This window comes from Saccostrea cucullata, unplaced genomic scaffold (genome assembly GCF_032062105.1).
Source record: "Saccostrea cucullata isolate Sc308-1 unplaced genomic scaffold, CSIRO_AGI_Scuc_v1 ctg353, whole genome shotgun sequence".
NCBI lineage: Eukaryota > Metazoa > Mollusca > Bivalvia > Ostreida > Ostreidae > Saccostrea > Saccostrea cuccullata.
In genome coordinates, this window is record NW_026929021.1 from 309,866 (window position 1) to 331,270 (window position 21,405).

The following is a 21,405-nucleotide window of genomic DNA, read 5'->3' on the forward strand; positions in this document are numbered from 1 at the left end:
TTTTGTTGTAAATGGTGCAAAAAAATAAATTAATAAAATATCAAGAAATTGTAAACCTTCTATGATGTTAAATTCTACTTATCTGCAACCATCCTTATTAATCTATCCGAATTTTGTCGCTTCAAATCCCATTATTGTGAAATTTTGAATGAATTGAAAAACTATCCGGTTAAACTTGTTTATTTCACTTATATAAACATGACCCAAGTTGTTATTTAAAAAAATCTTTTTTATGAAAGTTTGTTTGTATCATCTGTCCCCTATTTCGATTTACTTATCATAAATGTTTACGTGTCTGTGAAAAATATGATTATATTTATTTCTTAATTCTTGTAATTATTATGGAATTTAATATATTGTTAGTTATCGATATTTTGTATGTTTTTAAATTGCAGACTGTACTCTGAAATAAAATTTTGAACCTAGAAGACAAGTGAGACCAAATAAAGGTAGTATGGTGAATACGAAAGTCACGACACAGATTAAAGTGCTTCAATGCTGTCAGTGTGGGAATGACGTAGAATTTTACTGCAGACCATGCAAACAAAATCTATGTATGTATTGTAAGCAGAGACACGTTGTGTACCTCGATACCAAAGACCATGACGCCGTTATTTACCGTTTAAAGCATGATGACTTTATAATACCTGAGTCATGTGAGAAACATCGAGATTGCAAATATAAAAACTGGTGCAAATCTTGTGAATGTCCAATTTGTGATCAAATTTTAAGCACCTAAGACACGAGCTTATGGATATCAAATTATGCTACAAAGTCCAAGGACAGGAAAACAGCGGGAAAATTATTGAAATTAGAGGTGAGAGCCTCCCATACAATCGTGCCATGCTGGCAGATCTCTATTCTGACGCCAAAGCTTTAAAAGCAAAATTTTCCAGCATCCAAAAACAGATCACGGTTAAAGCTGAAAACTTGAAAAAACTAATCAATAAACATAAACAGTAAGACACTAAATTTTTTGCATAAAACAAACTTTTATATGAACTTTATATTGAAACATCACAAAATGAAAGAATATGTGCACAGATACGAGCAACTAGCAAACAAATCTGTAAAATTTTTGTTGTTCATAAAGAAGACCCCCATCCCCAAAACAATAGACCTTCCTTATACCATAATGTGTAACTTAAATGAAGAATTAGACACAGAGGGCATTTTAGAGTTATTAGTTGAAATCAAAATCTCAAAGGTAGGAAAAAGACAAGTAAGAAATGAACAAATGTTAAAGCTAATGCCACAAGGCATGTTAAAGAAGTGTGTTGCTGTACCTGACTTAATTCATGGTGTTCACATTTCTTTTTTGACACCAGATAGGATTTGGGTCAAATGGACGCAGTCTTATTTTAAGAAATTCTAAAGATAACAATCTACATCATTTATTTGATGTAAGCGAACTTTATGGTGTGCATACAGTAAACAGTGCAGGAGAGTTGATTTATGTAGACAAAGACTGGAACATTAACAAACTAAGTGCAGACAATTCTAAAAAGTTGACACTAATAAAGAGAACAGAACGATGGGAACCATGGTGTATCTGTCATTCTTCCTCTACTGGAGATTTGCTGGTCATGATGAGATATGATTCAGATAATCCCAATACACCATTATCAGATGTGAAATGCATTCGATATAATAGTACACTACAACCAATCCAAACCATACAATACCACAAAAAAAGGCAAACCGTTATATCATGAACCAGTCTACATCACGGAGAACCGGAATGAAGATATTGTCGTGTCTGATATAGGAAAGGGTGTGGTGGTCACAGACCGTGAAGGAAAATATCGTTTTACTTACACAGGGCCACCAGAAGGATTATCATTATTTATGCCTTGTGGAATCTGTGTAGATGCATTCTTAAATATCCTGATCTGTGGTCGATTAGACCAAACAATACAAATGATTAACAAGGACGGTCTCCTACTGTCAATTCTACCAACAGAACAAGATGGAATGGTTCAGCCATTGGGACTGGGATATGATGGAAAAAATCATCTTGTTTGGATGGGATCAGGAAAGACCAACAGACTGTGCGTATACAGATATATAGAACGACAAGATTATCTTGCATAAACTTTAATTTGCTAGTGTTTGACTTACTTGTTGCATATCAATTGGTAGAAATTGTGTGCTGAATTTGACTACAGAATGATCCGTATACTTGCTCAATAAATAGGGCTCAAGGTAGGGTATGACAGGTCAAAGTGGATGCTTACACACCCCAGGCATCTGATCCCATCTCTGGAATTCCCATAGGTCCCTGTTATGCGCTGTTCACAGAATTGTATTGTGCGTAGTTTTTGTGCGATCAATCACTGTTCGTAATCTTAACTTTTTTCACACAAAAACAGACAAACAGACAAAGAGATTTTGGACACTATCATTGATAAGAATAATAATGATCTGATCCGCACAAAATGATCTTTATTTTTATTTATGTGATATATAGATAACGAACAGTATTTAAGCTCAGTTTATTGAAAGAATACAAATTCGGAGCAGAGGAAAAGCTGGTCTATAAAACTTCAGGTATGAGATCAGTGCCATGGAGGAGTGAGCATCCCCTGCCAACCGGTCACACCCGCCGTGTACTCCGTGTCATAATAAAAAAAGGAAATTCATAGACAATATTAATTCAGTGTGTAAATTAGTATGAAAAAGTCCATCAGTATTTGATACGATATACATGTATAATAGTTATGTTGTTTTTAAAAATTTGCAAAAATAATGATACTGCTAGAAATTCCTACCGTAAAAAATATATCATGTTAAATTCTTTTTAAAAAGAAAATCAATGTAAAAGGGAAAGTACATATATGTAATCAGGCTCCTTTAAGTTCTTTTGTAAAATTATCCCAAGGTCACACTGTGAAAAGATATCATTTTCATATCCTTTGACACTTTGATAGAATATCACTTTTATTCAATATATGAATCACAGTGTTTCAATGTTGAAAATGTAATAAAGTAGTATATAAGAATTCAGGATGACAATAATGTAATTTTACTTGAATCAATTGCAAACGTTATGAATAGTTCTTTCATTGCAAATATCAAAACGGAAGTTTATATATGGGTTTTTTTATAGTCCTTTAGTTAATCACAATTTAACAACAAAAATTCCGACTTGAAAGTTGAAGCTCATATTGCTGTAGGCTAGAGATACCAAAAATATATAAAAAATCTAAGTGTAAGAACAAATGATATTCCACCACAATAAAGTGTTCAAGAACAGATTGACAAAAATGTGAGGAAATTTAAGTTAACATTGAATCCTGGTATTTTTCTGTCGAACGTCTTGAATAACTTCCCTCCCACATTACATTACACGAGCATATTATCTGGATCAGTAATGGACTCGAAAGAAGCATGGGCTCAATGGGACAGTCCTCACGTTGTTGTATAACTGTTTAATTGTTGATATTTTATTTGGTTTCTACTGTTTATCTGGATTTTAGTCTGTTTTCTTTATTTTAGGTGATTATAGGTAAAGTATGCAACTTGTTTGATATTGATTTACTAGTACAAAGAAAAGATAACATTTTTGGTACTCTACGATCAATAAAACAGAAATGTTTATTGACATAGAAAGATAAGAAAAATGGCGTGAAAGTTTTCAAACTATTTGATCATGAACATGTATGTATTTTGGCTTATTTTTTCGGATAACCTGTTTTCAAACACTATTTTACTATGACATAGTTTATAAGAAAATAATTCAGTCAGTTTCCTTTTGAAAATTTCACCAGTGTGAATTTATAATAGATTTTACAAGTTTTTGGATTGTTTTGTATTATTAGAAAATCCTCGGACAATTAAGGATATGCATGACAGGACAATTATGACATCATCAAAGATTATGAAGTTAGGACACTTTAAAAAATCATCAAAATTGCCTTATGTTGCAAGGAGAAAAGATTTCATTGCGCAGTGGACTTTTAGGCAGAATTACAAAAGTGAAGTTTTCTGTTCAAGGTTTGTATTTCTATTTACCAAAAGTTAATAGCCCAAAAAATATTCCCGAATGAAAATAATGTTTATCAAAAAATTCCTGATTTTAAGTTTTATAAACCATTTTGCTTTTCTCTCTTTTAATTTCGCATGGATAAATATAAAATTTTCAGTGGCTTAAATTTGCAAATTTTTATCTAATGGGTACCATTATTTGCAGATTTTTTTCACTTCTTGGCGTCTACTAACATTTTGCTATCGTAGAGGCGCAGATCCAGCGATGTCGAAAAGATATGGTTTTAGAGAGAGTATATAGGAAATCCACAGTAGATCATGTCCACCCCATAAAAAATATCATACGGTGCATTCTTTTAAAATTTAATTTTGGTTGTCACAGGAAAACAGGAATAAACAGGTCATACTTTGATGAAAATATAGCGAAAATAAAATTTATATTTAGTTAATGGGGTAGGGGATTAAAATTAAGTCACTTTTAGAAACGTTCGTCGACATACATTTAAACTTTTTTTGCAATCAGGCATGTTTTCAAATTAGTGTATGGACGTCCTGCATGCTATATTTAGACTATCTCATTTTCTAATTATTCTCCTGTCTTTGACCCCCACCCCTTTCTTAGAAAACAGCATTGTTTCGTCATTTATTAACGTTTGATTATTCAAAGTCTCTGCCTTGCACTTTCATTGGTGACAAAGAGAGCACATTAGAAAAAAATACTTTAAAAGTTGTCAGATTGCTTTCAAAAATGAATATTATATGTTAACAACCAATCATTAAGGCAGATGCTGAATAGTGTTTTACATGCAAATTATTACGTTATTGTACACTCTGAATTGTCTACGAGTTTTCCTGTTTCTCCCGATCATGACAAGGAGTACACAGCGGGAGAGACCAGTAGGCAAGGGATGTTCATTCCTTCATGGCATCTTATCCGTCCTCTGAGGTTTTTGGAGGTCCGTGTATGCTCTGCTCCATATTTATCTAAAAGAATTAAATGGACTTTGAACTTTAATAACGTTTGTAATCTCCACGTTTTATAATAAAGGACTTACATGTACAACATTGTTCAACAATACAATCTATTGATATGAAAGAAAATTAAATCTTTGGTAATAAACATTCAATATGTTATCTTTGCTGAAATCCCTCTCTCAGCTGAATTGCAAAAATAAACATCGATGTAACCACATAAACATTCCAATGTAAAGCTTTCTGGCAAATGAAAGCTATTGATTAAAATATTCAGTATTGTTTTTTTCAGTATTGTGTTCTAAATAAATAATTATAAATTATTCAAGTGCAAATAAAGATTTTTTAAAAATAAAAATCAGATGAAAATAACGGCAAAGATGACACTTCAAATATGTGAATATTTCTATGAAACATAAAGTATTCATTTTTCAATAAAGTGCTGGCCGACAGTTTTTCATTTACTGTAGATTCCTTATTTTTCGCGAGTACTAGTCTTATTACCGCAAATGGGCTCTTCAACGTCAAATCCCGAGAATAATAATTCGCGAATGAACGGTTGGTCAAGAGATTTTACGTAGATTTGAGCTCCATAAAAATAAAGGCGAGTAATTTTATTTCGCGTGTGGTGCTGCTCGCAAAATTACTTGATAATCAATTCTACATGTACATTTGGGAACCTGACTTTTTTTTCGTTTGCCAGATCATGATAAGGGCTTGGTGAGTTTGACCGTCATCAGGGAATGGTTACTCCTCTTAGACACCCAATCCTATATTTGATGCCTTGGACACCCACTTCTTAATTTTGAGGCAAGTGTTTGTTTTGCTCCCAAATTGCATTGTTTTATATGTAATAGACTTGAACTTGAATTAAGTTCCATATTTCTATCATTTATATTATCTATCCATTTATGTGACAATCAACAGCTATACATTAAAAAAGTATGTGCAAATTTTGTTACTTACTGTCATGAGAGGAAGATACTTCAAAATATATATACCCCATATACTCACATTATTATAATAGTTTTAAATTATTAATGGATTAAACACATGTAGTAAAAACATTGAGACAACAATTTTTTTTATAGTAAAAATAATTTAAACAGAATCCGTATATTGCTTTCCTGAAGATTCCTCGTAAAGAGGATCACAATTTGTTTCAATATAAAAAAGGGATTCAATTCAATATACATGTAAATACTAAGTAAAAAAATTAAGTTTAAATATATATACTTGAAATACAGCATAAAAAGTACATCGTTAATTTTTTTTTTAAATGCAAAAGAATGACAACAATACTTGTAATATAATTCATCATAACGTACATGTCCTACGTAAGAAAATTTTAGAAAGTGATAAATAACAAATGAAATGTCATTATCATCAGTATCTTAACATAAAGTATGTGAAAAGATGAAGGCGTTCTATTGTGTGGGATTGTAGGTCATGGGTTAACTAAACGTTAGAGACATAATTAGGTATGTTCAGGTATATTTTGTCCGATTGTGTGTACCAGACCGTGACGGAGTGTGAAGAATTTATCTCTACTTATATTCTTCTTATCCAGCTCCTCTCCAAGCTTTGTCCGAGGTTCCAAATAAAACTGTACATATAAAAGTTAGAGTTATTGTCGAAATCTATCATTTAGAAATCTATTAAGTGGTTCACACAAAATAACTTAATAATGGCTACCAATATTGAATTAAGGCCAAATAAAAGTCTGACATTAGTATAACGGACCTCTTTTGTCAACCTGAACGTTCCCCAGTGTATACCCAAGGCATTCTTTGCTCCAACGTCTTCAAATATTTTCACTGCCTCTTCCGGATCTACATGCCAAGGTCTCGTAGCCCACCTATATGATAAAAACAAATTAAATTCTGTTCATCTTCATCATTAGAATACCAGAGAGAGAGAGAGAGAGAGAGAGAGAGAGAGAGAGAGAGAGAGAGAGAGATTGTAAGGGGTCTTGTTACCAACTTCTATCATGTACGAGTTCAACTTTTAATATTTACTTTTTCTATCAATCAAAGGACACTATCTTCATCAGATACTCTTTTATAAGCTTACCTTGGATAGTAGGCTCCTATTGGGATTGCAGCCAAGTCTATAGACCCATACTTTCTTCCGATCTGTTTGAAACCACTACAGTAGCCTGTATCTCCAGCAAAATAGAAACTCTTCGTGGGTCCCTTGACAATCCAACCACACCAGAGAGCCTGAAAACATATGCAAAAGAACATAATGATTTTTAAAGATATAATTCTTTCCTAGAAGGAAAAGAAATTCATAAGAAAATTTGCTGTGGGTTAATGTTTAAGCAATTTACTATTCATGAATTGGATTCAAAAACTTTTTTTGCAACGTTTACTTGTTTATATAAAGCATACCTCTGAAAAAAAAATCCAGCTACTTGTACAGTATTTAAAATTATTTCCCATGCAGTTTGACGTTTACCTATTATTTGTCCTTTTTGCCACAAACTCTTACAATTTACCTTCATATAATCCCATAAACTACGTTGACTTTGATGTTGACAAGGGACGCAAGCAATCTTAAAATCTGGTCTTCCAGGTAACTCCGCTTCTTCCCACCATGACAATTCAATCACATTCTTACAACCTACATTCAACATCCATTCCTTCGTTCCCGCCGCTACAAACCACGTGATCTTATCAATGAACTTGGAATTGAGGCTTTGTACACTACCAGGGTCTAGGTGATCGTAGTGGTTATGACTGATAATAACACAGTCTATATGTGGTAGATCTTCTATTTTGCAGGGTGGAGGACGGTATCGTTTTAGTCCCATAGACTGTACAGGGGAGAACCTATCCAGAAATATTGGATCGGTTAGAATAGTAACCCCATCCATCTGTACCAACACACTGGCATGGCCTATCCACATTATTTGAAGCTCAGATTGTGGTGGGTTCCGTAATTTTCGGAAATCGGGGGTTTCCACTGGTAGGGTTTTATCCAACTCCTTTCGTGAAAAAAAAATTAAAGAATACATGGTCAATTTTTGCACAAGTGTATTATATAAAATGTATTATAAATATCTTTTGATTTTCCTTTCTAAAAGAAAAAAAATAAATCTGTCCCCAATGAAACTCCAAACACTTAATTCGCACGAAAAATATCTTTTCCATAGTACTTCCATAGTACTTTCTTGAAGTAAGGATGATGAATCCATATACGTGAAACTGAATGCACTTGAGTTTTCTGCGAAGCATATAATTCATAATCAATTGTAGCATTCTTTTCATGATTTTTGAATAGAAAATTTGAAAAAGGTATTTATGATGCAGCAATTTCTCGCAACAAACAAAATAAGGTCATCCTATATTTCGTCAGTCAATGCCAAAATATAGAAAATGCATATGAAATAGATATGAACTTCTGCAAGAATTAATGTAAAACTTTATCCCAGGATGAGCAAAATATAAGATTATTGACTTCAAATATAAGCAAATTTGAGCTCGGATTCCAGATTGACAGAGGGTATTTCAAGACAGTTTATATGTATTTTGTATATATCATTAACATAGCGTGTATTTTATTTTGTTTTCATTCATATTCCTCATTTCATTTTTCCAAATGAATTAATTAAAAAACTTTAAGAACTAGCCAAGTTTGATAATTCCGTCAACTCAGAATGTACTAGAATATCTTTATGTCATATAGTTTTCTAACGCATAAACGCCTCATCTTTCAGGAAAATTACGTAGAAATTTTTCATTAGAGCTCTGAGTTTCTTTAATTTTTATAATTTCAGCTTACTTGCATCTTTTGAATGTTTATTCATATAGGAAAAAATCAGCTTGGCATTGGTACAGACCCTCTGATTAGGTATTTTGCTGAAGTCTTCACTCCTCATCATTTTGAAGATGTTCCCAATCCCACCTGTAGTCTCCCATGTGTCAAACGGATTTTCATATCTTCCGTTTTTGTATATGGGACGAATAAGATCTTGGACTGCACTGTCCATTGTCTCCTGAAAAAGCAAACATATTTTCTAGCCTTAGAATAAAATACACGAAGTTTGTAAGATTACGTAATATCTGTAACATTAGTTGATTTGCTCTGGAAATTCGTCTAAATAATAGTAATATCATATTAAGAGAAATCTTTGTCATTAAGAATGGGCGGAGCGGAAAACAGAACCCCAGCCAATCAAATGATTAAGAATCAAAAATAAACTCATCCCACGGTTGTGACGCATATAATCCATAATGCCTTAGTCACATTTCCCGGCCTGTGGGCGTAGAACGGTGGTAATTCGTGGTGTACGTGAGCGATGCCCCAACATCGGTCCACATCGTGCTAGCAGTCCTTAAAGTATCAGTTACATTATCCTGCGATGGGATGTACGATGGGCAACCAATGCGTTTTATGATAAAAATGGCGTGGTTGCCGGCCGGACTTACAAAGGCCCAGCGATGCATTGCTAATCATAAAAGGATGTTTCAGGGTAATCGGCCGATGTATATTACATCGCTCATACATTGGTGAACATCGTTCGTACGTCGGTTGCCTATACGCCAATTTTTTGTCGAACATCGACCGATGAACGGCCGATGTCTGTTGCACACCTATCAAACCCCCGATGTCGTCGGATTCAACGGACACTAGACGATGCTCGACCATACATCGCCCAATCCTTGAATGACTTGTTAATGATGGGTTGCCGATGAGGAGCGATGTGGGGCATCGGTGGAGATTATGATATCGCTGATTTTTAACTTCAACTTATTTTCTACCGATGATCCGCACCGATTCTCTAAATGGCCCCAGTCACTGTCCGATTACTATAGATGTCCGGTGTCGCATATGCATAATATTTGTTCCGCCTCGTTTAAAGGTCCGGCCGGACCTAATACGATAACATATTAGGTCCGGCCTGGCTCTTTAAAAAAGGTCCACCCTCGGCTCTTTTTATACAAATTGTATGCATGTGTTCATTCAATATTAATTGAAGAACTATTCTTTTAAAATAAATTGATGATATAAAGTCGTATCAATTAATACACTAATGTCAACATATTATCATTAACAAATATTAAGAATACAAATGTACATACATTTACCTTCACCGCCTTATTTACTGGCAGATTAATCAGTATGGAATGAACAGATGGATGCTCGTAAGTCCAACACGAATCATTTAGTTACAAGTCTCTTTCCTATAAACATGATAATGCTTGTTTTCATTTCCGACATTTTTCAAATACATATGTAGTACTTTTAGTTACAGATCTGAAGACTTTACTTATGAAAAATTTAAAGAAAAAAATCATTAATATATATCATTGAAATCCAATATCTGAGTTTTGTAAATCTATCAATGATTTAAACATAAGTGTGGTGCTGTCACTGACATTACATTTAGTGCACATTAGATGTGGTGAAAAAGTTTATGCTCATTGAACCCTTGTACCTAGACTTAGTGCAACATGTATGCATACATGTGCAAATGGTTTTTTTCTTCAATTCTTATCAATATTTTGTAATAAATACTTTTAAAATTCCATTTTTACTTACTTAAATAACACTGAATTGTCACACAGGTAAATTCCGGAAATGAAAACAAAATTATGTCGGAAATGAAAACATCAAAATGTCAAAAATGAAATTTTAAAAAAATGTCGGAAATGCTATGCATATTTCCGGAATTGAAATGCAGCGGTTTCGGACCTATTCAAAGGCTAATTATTATATCTATTAGATCTATGCATTTCATTTTCTGAATTTTGCATGCATTTTGCATTTTCCTACAATTTTTGTTATTATTTCGGAATCCGACAATTTTATTTTCATTTCCGACATTATCTATTTATTTTTTTTTCACATCTGATGATTTTTTTAGGATACCTTTATGGCAATTTAAGGTCAGCATATATAACAAAGATGAATATAGAATTTTAACAGGGTGTTGTATATATGCATTATGTAATATTATTTATTTCAAATCCCGTTTTTTCGAATCTAATCATTACATACAACTCTGTAGACAATATTAAGACTAGTTATAAGTAAAGGAAAGAGTTATGTGAAAGTTCACAATACCTACATCTGCTCCAGGGTAAAATCAATCAAGTTTCTTTGACAGCTAAGCAAAGCCTTTTATTTGAATATCTAAAATATTTTACTTTAAGGATTTTTATAATGGATGAACGAATTCTTTTTTCATTGCCGAAAAAGTACTGAAATGAATTTGACAAACGGTCGGAGATGAAAACTTTTAAAATGTAAAAACTTAAAAATGTCGGAAATGAAAAGCTTAATATTTGGGGGCGGGGGATTCCGGCTCACAAAAAGGGCCATTAAGTATTGCTTAAGTGCACTTGTCTTTCGCTTGGTATACTAGAATTTTCTGTCAGCCTCCGACTTGATTTTTCCACCACAGAAATATTGCATCTGACAGTACATATTTTTTTCTCCCTTTCCACCGTTTTACTAGCTATAGGGATAATTTTTTCAACCAATACTTATTAAAGAGAAACTTGATACGCATACAGTGGTTGGAACGTTATTGTTGACAACTTACACGAACGATCACGTTACACGAACGATTCCGCACGATTAACGCACGATTAAACCTGTTACACGAACGATCTTTCACGTTCACGATTCTACACGTTACACGATCTTACACGATTGTTAACGCAAACGCACGATTCTTCACTCAAAATAGTTCAAAATATTTAGGAATCTGATATTTTCAAAACGAAATACGGCTTAATATTTATTTAAGAATTCAAAGAATTATTGATATTATTTCATAGACTTTGAAGAAAAAAACGGAAAATGATACTTTTGTTACTACATGTAAATATATGCAAGACTTAATATTTCAGATTAAAAATGATTATTTTTAAGGTAATTCTCCGATAAAAAACGGATTTTGTTCGTTCTATTAAACGATGTACATGTATGTGGGTCGTATAATTTGATTGAATTGGATATCATGATATGCAGAAAGGGGGATACGATTGAACAAAAATGGCAGCATGGAATGACTTAATTAATAAACTAATTACAAATTGGCTTAAGAGATAAACACAGATAATCAAAACTCCCGAAAATCATGCCGTGTCCATGTATATGTGTCGACTAACTAGTTATGTTAGCATTGAGAAATGTTTATTTCTTTGTTAAAAAAATTATATATTTATTTTCAATGAATTGATTTCAAGATTATCTTGACCACAATAAGTAGTAAATAGTGATTAAAATCAGATTTTTCAAAAAGGCGTTAAAGATCTACATGTAAGTTTATCACAATATTGATCGCGCTATTTGACGAGAACTTAATATTGTACGACTTACTATATTGGTTGTTTACGAGCGATAATTAGTTCGTTCTGCATTCTATTATATAAATTGCCCTTTTTCATTTTATTTGGATTTTAATTAATAAATTAAAAAAAACAAACAAGGGAAATGCTTATATTACAAATAACATTCCGATAAAAACTTACAAAACGAAATTTACACGATTCTCAACGCACGATCTCGCACGATTAAAAACGCACACGATTGAGTCTGATACACGAACGATCTCGCACGTTACACGGACGATCACTCACGATACACGAACGATTTTACACGATTGGTTTGTCAACAATAACGTTCCGACCACTGTACATATTTTTTTTTATAAATTGAATAGAAAGTGTCTTTTAAAATCATGACGTACATGTATCAAACACTTCATTTTAACGTTAGATTTTTCTATGACTGTAAGAGGTTATTTTTATTTCTTTGTATGTGTGTTTATAATAAGTTTATTTTGTTGCGTTCAGACATTCAATGTAATTGAAATTACAGTTTTGACTTCTTGTCAGTTTAAATGAACAAACTACTAGTGTATGCCACGAACGAGAAAAAAGTTAAAGGAGCTCACAACATCATAGAACAATGAATTACATGTATATATGATAATAGGCACGATTTAAGAAATTTACTCTCTCAATGTACATAGGCATCGGAACTGGGGGGGGGGGCACTGTTTTTGCAAAGATAGTCAGATTAATCTATGTGTGAAAATTGGAACGTAAGTTTAACCCCCCCCCTTTCAACGGGCACGTTGCAGTGTAGTGAAAGAAGGGTAAGTGGTAGTGTTAAAATTACCTAACCCCCTCCCCTCCCCTGGTCAAATTTTCCCTTTTCTTTTCTTTTTTTTTGAGATTTAACAAAATTTTCTCTTTGAAATAGCCCTCCTATTCCAGTTTGCTTCCGATGCCAATGATGTTCCAGCAATTGAAATTTTATTTCTAAATTTTTAATTCTAAAGATGGTCTTTACAAAGTGTAAGGAAGAATTATCTTACGTAGATTATATAAGTATATTCCTTGCTTGTATATTCAAATTACACTGTAAAAAGAAATGAAATTCATAACCAGTAGCATTACATGAAGTGCATGTCGTCCGCTTTTTTGTCGATGTATTTTCTTATGCATGTTTTCCAGTTTTTATCAGTAGTCACTTGTTGGAAATTTAGTTAGCAATTTATTCTTTTTAAAAAAAAAATTATTTTCATAACAAAAGGCGGACCCTTTCTAATGGTCCCGCTGCTACTTTCAGCTCACCTGAGCCGAAGGCTCAAGTGCATGAACTTTTTTCATCAAAATTTTTCCTTTGTCTCTCGTCGTTCTTTTTTGTTAATGAGAAATATGTACCCCGTCCATATTTTTTGCTGTGTAAGAAGATATCTAAATTACAGAATTACCTTTTCTGATAACTGCGTTTTAATGTCCACCCTGCCATTTTCTCTTTTGTTAATGAGAGAGAGAGAGAGATGTACCCATCATATTTGCCATGTTAGAAGATGCGGGATACCTGAAATACAGAGGGCGGACTTTTTCTGATAACGACGTTTTAAGGTCTGCCCTGTTTCTTTCTCTAGTTTTGTAAGCTACGAAAATAAACCCTGTCCAAAATTTTCCCTTATTAACATGAAAATATCTTAAATACAGAGGGCGGACCTTTTCTGATAATTAACTGCGTTTTAAGGTCCGCCCTCTCCCTTTCTCTAGCTTTTAAGCAACGAAAATAAACCCTGTCCAAAATTTTCCCTTTATATATCTGTCATTGGTGCTAAGAATTTTTAAAATTCGTATTTTTTCATCTTGTGCTTCAAGCCTCAAAATCTCTGTTCTAACAGGCCTCTGTATGATCGTGTAGACATACGTAGTACATCTACTAATTATTTTTTTTTTTTAAAATGAATTAAGGAATCACTGTCTAGTTAGTATAGTATGCCAGGGCATCAACGATAGTGGGAAACATGGGATAATTTGCATAACGGGCGAAGCAAAATCAAAGATTTTTTTTAAAGTGGTTGGGGGGGGGGGGGGCAGGCCCCCCTGGCCCCCCTGTTGCTACGCCCCTGTGTGAGCAAAATGAGATTTTAATTGATGCTTCAAAACTATATAGCAAAATGATTTAACATGTAATTATAACCTTATATAATATTATTTAAGATTTGAGTTACTTAAGTACTATAGTATACCGTTAATTGCCTTTTTTTATGTTACTCACCTTCACCTGAGACGGAAGGTGATGTATCAATCTGCGTAACATGTCTCTTAGCATCGCAATGACAATCACTCTCTCTGCTTATCTTAATAATCAATGTTGAATTTGTTTTTAGTATATTGTATTGGTGATAAGAAAATACACATTTTCTTTTTTTCACCTAGTGCTTCCAGCCTCAATTCTCTGTTCTCATAAGGAGAACAGGCCTCCGTATGATCGTGTAGACATACGTAGTACATCTACTAATTATTTTCTAAAAATAAATAAATAATAAATAAATAAATAAACCACCGTGTTGCTACAATCATTTTTTGGTGGCCGACCATACGTGTAGTTAATGTCAAAATAATATAAAGAGAAAATAAAGATGAGGTGAGGAAAATTGCAAATAGGAACAAAAAGGGGGGGGGGTGATTTTGTTCAATAACTTATGAACAAAAATTAGAGATTAAATATAAATTAAAACGAGACGGGGGATTAAATATATATTTGGAAGTTGTATAATTTCTCGTTTTAATTTATATTTAATCTCTAATTTTTGTTCATAAGTTATTGAACAAAATCACCCCCCCCTTTTTGTTCCTATTTGCAATTTTCCTCACCTCATCTTTATTTTCTCTTTATATTATTTTGACATTAACTACACGTATGGTCGGCCACCAAAAAATGATTGTAGCAACACGGTATTTATTTATTTATTTATTATTTATTTATTTTTAGAAAATATTTAGTAGATGTACTACGTATGTCTACACGATCATACGGAGGCCTGTTCTCCTTATGAGAACAGAGAATTGAGGCTGGAAGCACTAGGTGAAAAAAAGAAAATGTGTATTTTCTTATCACCAATACAATATACTAAAAACAAATACAAACATGAAATAATTTCCACGGTGATTCACTGGGTGTGACAGTAACTCAGACCTATGACTTACTCTTAGACGGCCTTATTTATTTGTAAATTTTCTTTGTTTTTTCACACAATCTTTATCAAAATTATACATTAAAATTCAAGATTATTCTCAACTTCCCTTTAATATATCAAAATTCAAGGTTATCCCAATTTCCCTCTAATTTGTTTCATTTAAAACAACCTGTTTTTTACAATGTCAATATAAATAATTACTCTAAAAGGGCTCTGTTAATCCTCGGAGGATTGTTACGTCATGCTGTAAAAAATGACGTCATATCAACAGAGAAAGACGCTGTCAAATCGCCATGATGAAAATCAACAGAGAAGATAACAGAAGAATTAAGGTAAGTTCCTTAGCTAAGATTATTGGATTAGTGTTAGATATATTACTTAACTTATATATTACAAGAACACTTTTTTGTTTATACATTAGAAAATAGAAAAAATACATATCTACCGGAAATGGCGAGGACAGGTTTGTCGTGCTAGAATGAATGGCCAATTCATTACCGAAACAAACCTGCTTGGAGTTTGGGACTAGCACCTGATGAGAGTTCCCTTTCAAAATTACTGGCATTTTAGCTAGCCGACATCTTTTGACTTTTTGGCATCTTTTAAAATTATAATTATGCTATAGCACGAACCAAAATTTTTAAATTCAATTTGGCTTAACTCCTTCCTGGTCTTTTTCTTTATTAAATTTGGTTTTTGTTTACATATATGCACACACAAATACATATAATCTGTTATATTCAAAAATGTATTACTTATCTTTTGCCAATTATTATGTTTATTGCCTAGATTAGTATTCCTTTAGGCTTTTAACTTTGTACAGTACTATTGCTAATTTTAAAACATTATCTAAAACTTAATTTTAATCGGTATAAACAGCAATTATTTACAATTTTTCAAGTTTACAATATTTCAAACTAAATAAAAACAATGTAGCAAATCTAAATTATTTCACCCCCCCCCCCCGTTTTTGTTCATTTTAAAACTAGATTTTATTATACATAATTATACAACTTCCAAATATATATTTTATCCCCCGTCTCGTTTTAATTTATATTTAATCTCTAATTTTTGTTCATAAGTTATTGAACAAAATCACCCCCCCCCCTTTTTGTTCCTATTTGCAATTTTCCTCACCTCATCTTTATTTTCTCTTTATATTATTTTGACATTAACTACACGTATGGTCGGCCACCAAAAAATGATTGTAGCAACACGGTGGTTTATTTATTTATTTATTATTTATTTATTTTTAGAAAATAATTAGTAGATGTACTACGTATGTCTACACGATCATACGGAGGCCTGTTCTCCTTATGAGAACAGAGAATTGAGGCTGGAAGCACTAGGTGAAAAAAAGAAAATGTGTATTTTCTTATCACCAATACAATATACTAAAAACAAATACAAACATGAGAGTTCCCTTTCAAAATTACTGGCATTTTAGCTAGCCGACATCTTTTGACTTTTTGGCATCTTTTAAAATTATAATTATGCTATAGCACGAACCAAAATTTTTAAATTCAATTTGGCTTAACTCCTTCCTGGTCTTTTTCTTTATTAAATTTGGTTTTTGTTTACATATATGCACACACAAATACATATAATCTGTTATATTCAAAAATGTATTACTTATCTTTTGCCAATTATTATGTTTATTGCCTAGATTAGTATTCCTTTAGGCTTTTAACTTTGTACAGTACTATTGCTAATTTTAAAACATTATCTAAAACTTAATTTTAATCGGTATAAACAGCAATTATTTACAATTTTTCAAGTTTACAATATTTCAAACTAAATAAAAACAATGTAGCAAATCTAAATTATTTCACCCCCCCCCCCCGTTTTTGTTCATTTTAAAACTAGATTTTATTACACATAATTATACAACTTCCAAATATATATTTAATCCCCCGTCTCGTTTTAATTTATATTTAATCTCTAATTTTTGTTCATAAGTTATTGAACAAAATCACCCCCCCCCCCCTTTTTGTTCCTATTTGCAATTTTCCTCACCTCATCTTTATTTTCTCTTTATATTATTTTGACATTAACTACACGTATGGTCGGCCACCAAAAAATGATTGTAGCAACACGGTGGTTTATTTATTTATTTATTATTTATTTATTTTTAGAAAATAATTAGTAGATGTACTACGTATGTCTACACGATCATACGGAGGCCTGTTCTCCTTATGAGAACAGAGAATTGAGGCTGGAAGCACTAGGTGAAAAAAAGAAAATGTGTATTTTCTTATCACCAATACAATATACTAAAAACAAATACAAAATGATTTAACATGTAATTATAACCTTATATAACATTATTTAAGATTTGAGTTACTTAAGTACTATAGTATACCGTTAATTGACTTTTTGGTATGTTACTCACCTTCACCTGAGACGGAAGGTGATGTATCAATCTGCGTAACCTGTATCCTAGCATCGCAATGTCAATCACTCTCTCTCTGCTTATTTTAATAATCAATGTTGAATTTCAAAGCTTTTGTACATCAAATTAAAAATGAAATTGTATCAAGTAACATGTGACCTACTTATCTGGTGTCCTTCGGTGTACTGTATACAGTATACAGAGTAAAATCAGGATCTTTATAACAGGGATTTCCGGAGAGATTATTTAATATTTCTAGAATAGTAGTAAGTTTCGCCGTCCAGAAAAATACGAGTCTTTTATGACTCGCCTATAAGTTGGACATAGACTTTTGGACTAAAATTTAACCCCCCCCCCAAAAAAAACAACTTATAGGCGAGTATATACGGAAAGACGTATGATGTTTCCTTCCATGAGGACTCTTTGAATTTTGTATACTGTATTTATATATATTTGATAAATCTTAGTATGATAAATCTTTTTTGGTGATAAGAAAATAACCCATTTTCTTTTTTTCACCTAGTGCTTCCAGCCTCAATTCTCTGTTCCATCTCCTCAACACTTCTTTAGTGAAGTTGAGATGGACAGGCCTCTACATGGCTGTATAGATACACTTAGAGAGGCTGGGGGTGGCAGCCATTTTCAGACTATTTCGATCTCCTTTAAAAGAAGAGCTCCATATAAAGATATACAAAAATATTCAAATTTTAAAATCAAAATGTATGAATTTTTTCTTTTCCAAATGATAGTTCACAGCTTAAGATACTGTATCTAAAAACCAGAAGTCTCTGTCGAGACTGAAGCTCTACTGGTTTGAACTTATAGCAAAGGAAGAGAAAAGTACTTAAGCAGCTGGGATTTGAAACTTTACAACAGCAATAAATAGAATAATGATTGTGTTGATAAAGTCTCTTTATGTTCTTAGTGTATTCTACTTGTGTGCCAAGTTATATTGAAATCAGACCAAAACTGTAGGAGGCGTAGCATTTTGAAACAATTTTACAGATATTTCTATTTTTAGTAACCACGGCAACACCGTTCATCGAAATCAAAAACCGATACACAGATTTATGTATCTTAGTGTAGTCTACTTGTGTGCCAAGTTATACTGAAATCAGACCAAAACTGTAGGAGGAGTAGCATTTTGAAAGAATTTCACAGAAATTTCTATTTTTAGTAACCATGGCAACATCGTTCAACGAAATCAAAAACCGATACACAGAATTATGTATCTTATTGTATTCTACTTGTGTGCCAAGTTATACTGAAATCAGACCAAAACTGTAGGAGGAGTAGCATTTTGAAAGAATTTCACAGAAATTTCTATTTTTAGTAACCACGGCAACACCGTTCATCGAAATCAAAAACCGATACATAGAATTATGTATCTTAGTGTATTCTACTTTTGTGCCAAGTTATACTGAAATCAGACCAAAACTGTAGGAGGAGTAGCATTTTGAAAGAATTTCACAGAAATTTCTATTTTTAGTAACCACGGCAACACCGTTCAACGAAATCAAAAACCGATACACAGAATTGTGTATCTTCGTGTAGTCTACTTGTGTGCCAAGTTATATTTAAATTAGACCAAAACTGTAGGAGGAGTAGCATTTTGAAAAATTGTTTACAGGCAGACGGACAGACGGACAGACGGACGGACGCCGGACGCATTACTATCGCATAAGCTCTTCTGGTCTCTGACCAGTAGAGCTAAAAATTAGTGAAATCTGGTGGTTAATTTGTTGACCCCCCCAGCCTCCTTAAAAGGACACAATGAGTCAAAATCATGTCTTTCTTTTAAGATATCTGTAGCATACAGAGAAAGACTTATGAAAATTATGAGTATATACTAAGATATGACAATTAAACTGCAAGAAAAAATTGCACGATATAAGTCCCGGAAAAACAAAGGTTGTATCTCCCGTTTCGTTGTTTTCGTATTTGTCAAGGTCACGCCACTTTTATTTATAGCTCAAACTTGTAAACAACATTCAACTGGATCATGCAAATGTGGGAAATATGTTTTAACAACGTTTTAAAAAGATTGCCTCTATATTTTGGTCTACTTCCATTCATTCCTGAGTACGTGATACCATGGTAACTATGGAAACTTATTCAACTTTTCAGCGCACGCGTACAATGGGGTGGAAGAAGTATTAAGCAATATTTTCGGTCTGGGGCATACAAAAATTATTTTTACTTTTATTTTTCTCCTTAAAAATAGAATGTTTAGGTTGTGAAAGCTGTAATTTTCTGAAACGTAATACTTTTAGGAATTGAACAAAATTAACAAGGGTCATGCTAAATTTCTAAATTTGTCAATTTTCCCCTTTGTGCGTCACAGTGCCGCTTTCAAATTTCTTGCGTTACGAAGTATAGCGAGAAATAATTGTCCTAACGACATGTAAACAAATTGTTTGAGTCGGAACGGAAGTCTTATACCGGGTAATTGTGTACTGAGTAATGGCCAATGGAAATGGGTTTTAAGTAATGACGTGTTCGAATGGGTTAAAGAGATTTCTAGTAATCATTCTCTAGCGCACGCTCTACCCGAGTAAGTCAAATTTGTAAGACGGACGCTAGACGCATTCAATGGGGTTTAATTCGTCTTTATTCAAAAAAGTTTATTTGGCAGTTTACGTATAAAAGGATTTGTTGAGCAGTTTTTGTTTTTATAATTGACTTCAATTACAATTTTCCAACAAAAATATTCATCGAATTTCGACATCACAGAATTGAAGAGTGTTCTGTAAATAGGGTACGACAAGCAGTACAAGCAAACGAGCACTGGAATCAGCTACAGGGACGTTCGAGAAAAGGGTCATTTGAGCTGTGATAGCACAAGAGAGATACAAGATAAGTAATTCGAAAATATTGCAAATGTTTGTTGAGATGTCAAAATAAAATAATATTGAAAATGGGAGGATTAATATTTGAAGCTTTGATATTTTAAGATCTCAGGTGAATGAATGGCACAAGTCGAAAAAATAAAATAGCATGTGCTGTAAAATTCTAACCGAAATGAACTATCTTTTGTGAAAGCTGTAGCGTATTACGCACTAACAGGTCAGCTATTTAATGAAAGAATTTAGAGGCTTTGTGTCATACTACTTTTATTAAAGAAGTATAAGTAAAAGAAAGAAAGAAAAAGATTATTGGTATTTTTAGACTGATCTGATGAAGACATATAGTTTGCATCTCGTTTCCATTACTCTGGTTAAAAAAAAAAGTTTTGGGCTGAAGACAAAATTGACATTTTTATATTATAGTTTGCATAGAAAGAAAGTGTGTTTAAAATGAAGAAGTCATTTTTTTTCAATCATATTGGCATTGCTAATTATAAAGGCATTGGACAATTTCTTGGAATCTTATTGAAGTTTAAAAAAGAAAAAAAAATGCATTCATTTTCAGAGTTAAAGTTTTATATTTATATAAAAGTATACATGTAGAGGTCGGCCACAGTACTGCAGGTCTCATATAGTTACAAAGGTGCTTGGAAATCATAAGAAGATTTTAATCGCAAAAAGTATCCTAATCATTTCTTAAAGGGCTGTGGTATAATGCAGCTAAAAAGAAAGAAAAA

At 32.7% G+C, this 21,405-nt stretch overlaps 2 protein-coding genes and 1 long non-coding RNA gene across 3 annotated transcripts; 2 read left to right on the plus strand and 1 right to left on the minus strand.

Annotated features, from left to right (window-relative positions):
• The first annotated feature begins 1,135 nt into the window (after positions 1 to 1,135).
• On the plus strand, positions 1,136 to 2,094 carry LOC134279592 (uncharacterized). The gene is made up of 3 exons (XM_062762001.1): positions 1,136 to 1,207; positions 1,329 to 1,548; positions 1,655 to 2,094. Exons 1-3 carry the CDS (start codon positions 1,136 to 1,138, stop codon positions 2,092 to 2,094), a joined length of 732 nt encoding a protein of 243 aa, XP_062617985.1.
• Positions 2,095 to 6,307: 4,213 nt separating this feature from the next.
• On the minus strand, positions 6,308 to 10,148 carry LOC134279585 (N-acyl-phosphatidylethanolamine-hydrolyzing phospholipase D-like). Its single transcript, XM_062761995.1, has 6 exons — positions 10,053 to 10,148; positions 8,804 to 8,959; positions 7,460 to 7,948; positions 7,033 to 7,181; positions 6,703 to 6,817; positions 6,308 to 6,565 (listed from the first exon to the last, which is right to left on the minus strand). Exons 2-6 carry the CDS (start codon positions 8,951 to 8,953, stop codon positions 6,437 to 6,439), a joined length of 1,032 nt encoding a protein of 343 aa, XP_062617979.1. The 5' UTR covers positions 8,954 to 8,959; positions 10,053 to 10,148; the 3' UTR covers positions 6,308 to 6,436.
• Positions 10,149 to 20,523: 10,375 nt separating this feature from the next.
• Positions 20,524 to 21,033, plus strand: LOC134279586 (uncharacterized). Its single transcript, XR_009994679.1, has 2 exons — positions 20,524 to 20,821; positions 20,968 to 21,033. It is a non-coding gene; the product is annotated as an uncharacterized LOC134279586 (long non-coding RNA).
• Positions 21,034 to 21,405: the final 372 nt, after the last annotated feature.